Source organism: Peromyscus eremicus, chromosome 13 (genome assembly GCF_949786415.1).
Source record: "Peromyscus eremicus chromosome 13, PerEre_H2_v1, whole genome shotgun sequence".
In the NCBI taxonomy this organism is placed as follows: domain Eukaryota; kingdom Metazoa; phylum Chordata; class Mammalia; order Rodentia; family Cricetidae; genus Peromyscus; species Peromyscus eremicus.
In genome coordinates this window covers 56,089,777-56,099,326 of record NC_081429.1, presented here as the reverse complement: position 1 = coordinate 56,099,326, position 9,550 = coordinate 56,089,777, and the positions used below count along the sequence as shown (strand labels likewise).

General features: G+C 42.5%; 1 protein-coding gene across 1 annotated transcript in view; it reads right to left on the bottom strand.

Annotated features, from left to right (window-relative positions):
* Positions 1–524: 524 nt before the first annotated feature.
* The window catches only part of Hecw2 (HECT, C2 and WW domain containing E3 ubiquitin protein ligase 2), a 116,899-nt gene continuing 107,873 nt past the window's right edge, over positions 525–9,550 (bottom strand). The window contains exon 21 of the mRNA XM_059278373.1: positions 525–1,865. Within this exon, the coding sequence (XP_059134356.1) occupies positions 1,754–1,865 (112 nt within the window). The 3' untranslated portion in view covers positions 525–1,753. The remainder of the gene's footprint in view (positions 1,866–9,550) is intronic.

The following is a 9,550-nucleotide window of genomic DNA, read 5'->3' as shown; positions in this document are numbered from 1 at the left end:
AAATGTAAAGTCACCCCCATCCCACAACAGGAAGCCCATGACACTTACAAACAAGATTCTCAAAGCAATGTTCAGGTAACGCCTGTAACCCCCCAGACTGGCAAACTGAATGTTGTTAATCCAATGGTTTTCCCACCCTCCATTCCACTTCACTGTATTGTGTGTCTGATTAGTTATGTCACAAATCAAGGGACAAACAATGGCATGGGACAGTCCCCCAAGCAATTAAAGTGAAGGAAATCCTTTCATCAAATTAAGAAGTCTTGTCGGGGATGTCATGCAGTTTCTGAGAGACCATAGAAAATTTTTTCCTTGATATTAATAAGAAAAATTATGCATCCGTGAAAATGCAGACTTAGGGATATAGTACTGAGAGTTTCAATCCACGGTGTCCTCACTGATGAGGGGAAGTGGAATTCTTACTCCTAAGAGAGCTGATCTCTCCGGCATTGCCAACGGCTCCCTAGCCAAGCTTGAGTGTTCGATGATGCTGTACAAATAAAAAGCAGTGGGGGGGGGGGGGATACGAAATATCTGTAATAAATGCCATCCTGTAAAGTATTTGATGGATGGAAGAGAGTCTAATGCATTTGAAATAAATGCACATCATACTATCACATATTGTGAGTCTTAAAAAATTATTACTTAGATGCACAGTCCTTGCAGTGGCTGACACGGTACTGTGAAGGAAGTCTGGTTTAGAAGCTGCTTCTGTTGTACCCCTCAAGTGACGGCGCGGCCGTTAGTCATACTGTAATGTCCCTTCGACTTTGGTACGTTCAGTGCAAAATATTCTGGGGAATTGTTTTAACCTTTATAAAAATAAAAGGCCCTTTAGTTCCCTTGAGCGTGCTTCAAAGGATACGTACTAGCAAGATGCCCGAGTAAGCATGGAACATGAAAATGGAGAGGTGGTACATACAACGTGGTAGGTAGGTCCTTATATACATTTTCAAGAACAGAAACATAATGAACCTATAAAAAAATAAACAGAACTCACTGTGTACATTTTCCTGATATGCTGTGATTAATTGCTAGTTATTTTAAAATTGTTTTCATGCATTATAAAGCATAAAATCTGTCATTAGTGAATTCATTGAATAACAGCTTGTCTTCAGCCAGAAGTACACACACACCACTTGCATATACATTGTTACAGACCACCTTATTGCAAATCTTTAAAGTTACCTCATACTGACTTGGTTTCATTTTCACCCTTGTCCCGTGAATGATGAAACCTATAGTGCACTCCATGCAGGCACTCGTAAGCAAGAAATGAATAATCTGTTATAACTTAGGGCTTAAACAAAGGTACTGTCAGGAAATAGATTTTTTTTATGTTATTCTCTCACTTGCACTAATTTAGAGATGGGGTCAAGGGCTGCCAGCTTGGCTTGAAGTATGTGTACAGGAGAGTGTCAAGATTCTCCCAAGGCCCTAACAGTCACCATGGAGTTGATCATGGGCGGGTTCCTCTTTATCTTCAAACATAACAAATGGGAAAGGTTTGGCAGTCAGGAACTGTTGACCGAAAGACTGTTGGGTTGTTCCATGGGCACCGAGCTCACCCCAATCCTTGCCAGAGGACTCACAGCCAGTCCCCAAACACACGAACGAGCACGTGTTCCGAAGAGCAGCACTCAGTTTGTTCTAACGGAACCCTAGGCTTGGGATTTCCAACGCTCTGCCACTCTTCTGAAGGCCGGCTTCTGACACTGCCCGTCCACGAAGAGCTGAGCATCGCGCTCCCGGGTCACTCCAGGCCAAAGGTACTGGTCTCTTCGACCGCTGTCAGGAGCTTCTCGTAGAGCATGGAAAAGGAAGGGTATGGAGGAAGATCCAGGCGGTTAAAGCAAGTGTGGGCTCTGCAAACAGAAGAAGCAGGATGTAGTTTAGCAGGGGGTTGAGAAAATGAAAATGCGTGTTCATGCGCTCACGTACGCATGCGTGCGTGACCTTGAGTGTTCGTGTGTGCGTGTGTGCAGGTGTGTGTGTGTGTGTGTGTGTGTACACCCACAAGAGTGCTTTTCTCTTTCATATTCAAATTTATTTGTTACCATTTTTACAGTTGTTTTTTGGAAAAGTGAAGGCTATTTCAACTTAAAAATTCGGCGTTGCGTTTTTCTTAGACGAGTAGGACGCATGAAAATTTTCTTTACATGTCACCCTTTAGAAGACACATTCCGTGCAGAGTATTATTTGCTGAGCTGTATGAGGATGAAAAAGCCAAGTTCAGCCTATTTTCTTCCTCTCTGTGCAAAGACAGGAACATAGGCCTTGTAAAGTGATTCCCTCCCCACTGCCAGTCGCCTGGCTGCCCCTCTGATAGCCTGGGGCTCGGCAGGTTTTCACTTTCTTGGGCAGCGAGAACAGCAACTGCGTCTGAAGCCCAGACTGTGGTTCCAAGTTTGGGGAAAGTCTCTGGCTAGGCCTGTCTGTGGAAGTCAGTAGACACTGTGACTGCCGTGAATTCCACGCTATAATCTGCCTTCTCCCCGTTCACAATGCAGAAAAACGTCCATTAAATCACAGTTCTGTGCAGCAGCATTCTTTTTTAGAAATACCTGCTCTTTTGCCAAGACGGGGGGGGGGGGGCAGGGGGGCTGTTTTCCTGTTATTTGCACCTGACTCACAATAAAAAGTCTCCAAATAGTACATCTTATCGGGGGCCAGATCTGCACTTTTGACACAGGACAGGAAGTGCCCTGTCCTGAATGCTCAACAGTTTGTTTGCTGGGGCTAAGAAGTTCAGACTTAAGGGGGGGAAAAAAAAGACCCTGAAGTAACATGAAATTTGAGAAGCCATGATTATTAGTCAGATATCTGTAGAAAAGCAATGTGCAAATTTTCTCGTTATAAGTCATTTTTGACTTGAGATAAATGTGACTACTTTTTTCTATTCCTATAGAAATAGAAAATCCCTATAGGCAATACAACATGGGGGGAGATTAAAACCTTGGGGTTGGAGAGATTTGGGTCTGAGTCCCCCTTCTACCTTTCACACCAGCTGTGTGATTTGGGGTATCTTGTCAGAATTCAGAGACTCAAATTTCTTACCTGCCAAAAGGGGGTTAATATAATAAGGCAATGTATCTCAGAAGGGTGTGAGGATTCACAGAAATAACAGAAACACGCTTCGTAGAAGGGCTGGCCCATAGTGTTTGACTATATAAACAATAGCTGTGTTGTTAGACACATTTCCTTGTCACCAAGAAGACTTTATCCTGATTGCCTTTAATACATTGCCCAAAGATAACAATGACCCGTGGAAAAGATGACATAATAAAGAGATAATAAAGCAGGTGTATGTATGTTCACATGACTTACAGAAACAGGAATGTGAGGGGCTCTGTTAAAATAACATGGAATATTAAGGCTCAGGTTTTCCAATCCTGATACCTCAAACTCTTGGACCACTGGTGGAAATCACCTCATCAATCTTTGCAGGCAAACTAAAACAAAACAAAAAAAATCCTACCAAACATCCTAGAATTGTATTTATCGGAATTCTGCCATCTCCTTATAATGGAGCCCAGACCTAGACCCCAAGGCAAAGGTTTTACTAATGTGCCAAAACAGAGTCCTGGGGGATGGCTTAAAATTTATCTGGTGTGAAACTCTGAAATAAAAAATATAACTGGGCTGGGTGGTGGTGGCTCACGCCTTTAATCCCATCACTTGGGAGGCAGTGGACCTCTGTGAGTTTGAGGGAGGCCTGGTCTACAGAGCAAGTTGCAGGATAGCCAGAGCTGTTATACAGAGAACCTCTGTCTCAAAAAACCAATCAGAAAATAATAATAAAAATTTAAAATTTATATATTAAATTAAAAATTTAAAAAATATATAAAATTTATATATATTTATATTCATATATATATATATGAATGACTGGTTTCATTTTTGTTCCAGGGAAGGTGAGGGATAAGTATAGAAGTGAAAGACATTTTGCAGAGAATAACATGTCAGGCTTTGTGTGACAACCAGGGAATATTTATTACTCCCTTTGACTGAAATATGGCAGGCACGTCACCATTTTAAAGGTCATTTCTTTGCTTAACAAGCATACTTCCTCTTTGCATTCACTGTTTTGTGATCCTCACCTTTTCCTCTGCCTATCCTTCCTTTCTAATGCTTTTATTGGGGTAAAATTGACCGTTGTAGCTGTTTTTAAATGCTCAGGGTCATTTGTTAAGTGCATTCAAATGGTGTGATGGCTACGATTGATTGCCAACCTCAAGGGATGAGAATTACCTAGGAGACTGGGGCCTGTTTGTCGGAGATTACCAAGATCAGATGGGCCTCTGGGCGTGTCTAGGAGGGCTCATCTAGATTGGATTAAGTGAGGAGAAAGTCCCACCCTCACTAGGGGAGACATCGTACTAGAGTCCGAATCTTGGACTGAGTGAAAAGGAGAAGGTGAACTGAGCACTAATATTCATTGTTCTGCTCCCTGACAGTGGATACAGTATGACCAACCACCTCAAGCTCCTGCCACCAGGACAGATGTGTCCCTTGAACTGTAAGCTAAGACCAGCTTCCCCTCCCTTAAGCTGAGTTTGTCAGGGCACTTTAGAACAGCAGCAGGAATGGGAACTAAGACACACAGATCAGCAACCAGCACCAGAACATTTACATATCGCAACTGAAACTCTATCCGCCAAACAGTAAATTCATCCTGTTTGTCCCCCTCCTGTGCCCCTGGAACTCACTGTTCTGTATTCTGTCTATGATTTTTTACTACTCTGTGTACTTTATGTAGAATCTTAAAGGTTCATGCTGTAATCATGGCTCAGAATTTCCTTCATTCTTAATACTGAATAATAACTCCACTATGTGTAAATACCATGATTTGTTGATCTATTCTTCCATTGATTGACACAGTTTGTTTCCACCTCTGGCTATTAAAAATACTGCTGCTATGAACACACACACACACACACACACACACACACACACACACACACACACACACACACTCCTGCTTTCAGTCTTTGGAGGAGGAGATCCAGACGTAGAATTATGGGAACATGATGTGTATTTAATATTTGAAGCAACCACCAGTGCTCCATAATGGTCTCACAGTTTCCATTCACACAGCAGTATCCAGGAGTTCTAATCACTTGATATCTTCATCATTCATTTTCTACGTCTTATTTATAGTCTTAGTTGGGGTTTCTACTGCTAGACTGAAACACCATGACCAAAGCAAGTTGGGGAGGAAAGGGTTTATTTGGCTCACACTTCCACATTGCTCTTCATCATTGAAGGAAGTCAGGACAGGAACTCAAACAGGGCAGGAACCAGGAGGCAGGAGCTGATGCAGAGGCCATGGAGAGGAGCTGCTTACTGGCTTACTCATCATGCCTTGCTCAGCCTGCTTTCTTATAGAACCCAGGACCACCAGCCCAGGGATGGCACTACATAAAATGGAGGAGGCCCTCCCCCATCAATCACTAATTAAGATAATGCCCTACAGGCTTGTCTACAGCTCCATCTTATAGAGGCATTTTCTTAATTGAGGTTGCCTCCTTTCAGATGACTTTAGCTTATGTCAAATGGACCTAAAACTATCCAGCACTTTTATATTTCTTAATCTTCTTATTTATTTATTTATCTATCTATGTATTTATTTATTTTTACTTTTATTGGTTCTTTGTAAATTTCACATCATGCATTCCAATGCTACTTACCTCGCTGTCTCCTTGCATTTGCACTTACAACTTCATTCCCCTGAACCCCCGCAAAAAAAAAAAATCAAATTTAAAAGAAAAACTAAAAGCAAAAACCAACCAACCAACCAAACAAACAAACAAAAAAAAAATAGAAGAGTCTTGTCCTGGAAGCTGTAGTATGGCCTGTTGAGTCATATAGTTTACCCTTTACTCCATTCATCTTTACTTGCAAATGTTCATTGCCAAAGAGTCATATATTTCTTAATATTTAGACTAGTCATCCTAATGGGTATGAAATCGTTCATTTTCTGAAGGGTTCTTACTGATTTGTCTAAATGTGGCACAATAAAAACGGACTCTCTTGTAGGATTTGAAGAAGCAATCTACCATGAAGCCTGCAGCCTAGAGGAATGAATGTCACAATAACCTAAAGGAGCTTGGAAGCACACCCTTCCCTGGCTGAGTCTTAGGATGAGAAAGAACCCCCAATTCCAGCGCTGTGAGGCTGAGGAGATGATCTCACCAAGCCAGGCCTGAATCCTTGCACCAAGAACCCAGGGGCAATAAGTGGGCACCTTTTAAACCATCAAGTTTGGATGGTTTGTTTTGCAGCAACCAGAAACTAGTAACAAGCGTCAAGGTCATCAAACATACAAGGAAAAGCATGGAATGTGATGATGATTTAATATGATATAATCATGTATCCAGGGCCAATGCTGAAGCAAGGCAGGACAGGAATTGTGCGTGTCTCTTTCAGTTCCTGTGGTATCTTTACTACTGTATCTTATCCAGGAATTTCCACAAGCCTGTGTACTATTTTCAGTTTTCAATACAAAGGACTGAACAACTCTGTGTGTGTGTGTGTGTGTGTGTGTGTGTGTGTGTGTGTGTGCGTGCACGCGCGCGCAAGACAGAGAGGGAGAGGGAGAGAGAGAGACTGAGTTAGGGTAGATTGGAACTTAGGTAGTTCAGGCGGGTCCTGAACTCGAGGCAAGCCTCTTATCTTAATCTTCCAAGTAAGCTACCACTTCATTTTGAAATATTTGTTTTGCTTCTGGTGAGACATAATCACCATTACTGCTCCATAATGTAATGTCACCGTTGCTTCTCAAGTTACATCTGGTTGTATAACATGTAGTTATCATAACCTAACTTTCCTTCTGAATAAACAGATCCTCTGGACAATGTCCCATGAGACTAGAGACAGCCTATATTCTGGAGGGGGAAGCTATGTGGAAAGATTAAATGTTTTTCCTAAGGTCAAAGTTAAGAAAGTGGCCCAACAAAAAAATAGTACCGCCTCTCCTCAAGAAAGCCCAACATCCAATTGAAAACAGGGTGACTTTATTGTTCACTGGCTGCATTCTTTACTTCTGTTGGTACCATGAAATCCTTGACTTTCAGGCGTGAGTTCTGCACACATTTTGCACTATAGTCACAAATGTGTGTGGAAAGGGATAAGGGGGACAAAAAGCTTTAGGGAATTTTTAAGGAGCTAGTCAGTGACAGTATGCAGTATCTCTGGGGACAATGATCAAGTTTGGGTCAATCCAGAAGATCCTGGGAGATACCAGGGGACTTTTTAGTGACCAAAACATCAAGCTGAATCTCAGGCTTACAGGAGAACAGAGGTACTCTGTGGGGGCACTTTGGAGTGACTCAGAATTACCCAAGAAGTTATTTACAACAGAGAGTTTGGGTTTTGTCCCTGAGATTCTCAGTCAGACGGTTTGGGGGGTCCTGGTGATCTGCATTTTAAGATCCACTCCAAATGAGTCTGATGTAGGGGGTCTCCACCACTGGAGAGACATCACACCAATTAGAAATACAATATCTAAACTGGATATCCACACTGACGTTCTGTGTGCTTGCAAATATTTCAAAACTGCATACAAACAAGCCAACATTGCTAACAAGGAAATTGAGGAATAGTGTGGTTAAATAAATTGCCCAATATTTACCATCAGCTTGTTGTATGAGCCAAGTACAAAAAAGAAAGGAAAAAAAGGCAAACAAAAAAAAATCGTCTGAGACTTTTCATACTCCCCCCGCCCTACCAAGCCCATTCCATGTCCTAAAAAAGCTAGTAGAAAATACCAGGAGGGCCTCGGGACTGTGTTGATATTGGCAGCAAAAGCGCACCCAGCTTTTCAGTCTCAGTAAGAGAATGTTTTTTCAAATCTTCCAAAGCCAGCCACCCTGAAGCCATAATGAGTTTACCTCACCTCAATCTATGCAGCCAGACACTCAAGGAGAGCAAGTCCTCCCTGCTTTCCAGGCTCCCCCCACACCCCCCGCCCAACCCCAGGACCTATGGTCTGACTTAATGGATGTCTTGGAGCTTTCTGGATTTTTCTAATATTGAACACAGGGTCCCAGGCTGGCCCTCTTTTGTGCTTCCTATGGTCAGTCAGCTTCCTAAACTCAGTGAGCATCAGTTATGTTTGCACAAGCCATTTAACTGATTAAGGCATCTCTCTGTCTGTGTTGAATGTACTTACTGAGTACTTATTCTGTACCCAAAAGTGACTTTTTTGTTCAAGCACCCAAAATGCTAGACAAAGAAGAAATTAAGATCAAAATTTTTAAAATGAGAGAAAGAGAGAGAGAGAGAGGAGAGAGGAGAGAAGGGGGAGAGGAAGGGAGGGAGGGAGGGAGGGAGGGAGGGAGAAAGAGGAAGAGAAAAGCAGGACTCTTGTTTTAAGTAACAGGTGTAATACAAAAATAAAATGTGTGGGCATCCAACAAATCCTTTGTGCGCTTTGTCAGAATCGCTGACACTCTCATTGTAAACTTCAGTGACGTCTCCCCCTTCAGATCTCAGTTTTCTTATTCCTATTCATACTTTTTCATCAAGAAATTCACCAGTCAAAAACAAATACTTAAAACACCCAGGAGAGTTCCACAAGGATCTTGAGAGGTATCATTTTGCAGTGTCAAAATTTCCTTGGCAATGTGTTTGTTCTCACACTGACTTATCAAGTCCAAATCTTGCCTATTTGCAAGTGTGTGGCAGGCATGCTCCAAGGGAAGTGGGTGTGCTCCCAGTTCTATCAGCTGTTGTGACTGGAGGAGAAAATTCTTGGCTTCTTTGGTGTATTCAGGGTTCTAGTATTGCCTCAGACAACCCCCTCCCCCATTTCTGGCTTTTCAAGGTTCTAATTCAGGGACCAATGGGTGTTCAAGAAGAATCTAATCCATTCATTTCTAGAATCTCACTAACTGAAAAATACCCATATTGCTTTCCCATGTGAGGTGAGGGTCCCATATCATGAATGTTTGCCCTGTGCATGCAAAGTGCCTTTGATGATCAAAACTTAAATCTTCCACTTGCCTGACACCTTCCTTAGTCCTTCACTTGCCAAACAAATGCTCACTGAATTGATACTGCATGTCAAGCACTGAGCTGTTTAGGGAGATGAGGAAGAAAGGTCTGGTCTCTGTCCTGAAAGAATTCACATACACAGCAAACTGAAGTCTAAGGGTCAAGCAGCTTAGGCTCTGTACCGGAGAATCTGCCTGGAGCAAGTGGCTCTGAGACCCAGCATGCCTTTGGCTCTGTGTGATAAACCCTTAGTCCCAGATCTGGGCTGCATTTTTTTCTGAAGACTGAGACACCTTTGTCTAATTAATCCAAAAGATTCCTAAGGGTTATCCATGGTTCAGCAGACAGTGATCCTAGAATGAGTTATAAGTCTGTTCAGCAACGTTGGAGAAGGTTCTGTAGAGGATACTGTCTATGCCAAGACCGGGAGGATTTGTAGGTGTGCAGGGCTTTTCTGGATCAACAAGAAGGATGTTTCCCAACAGATGGGCTGGAAGCCTGGGAGAGAAAGCATTGTGTCACTGAGAAACCAGAGAGGTGCAAGTGCCAGGGC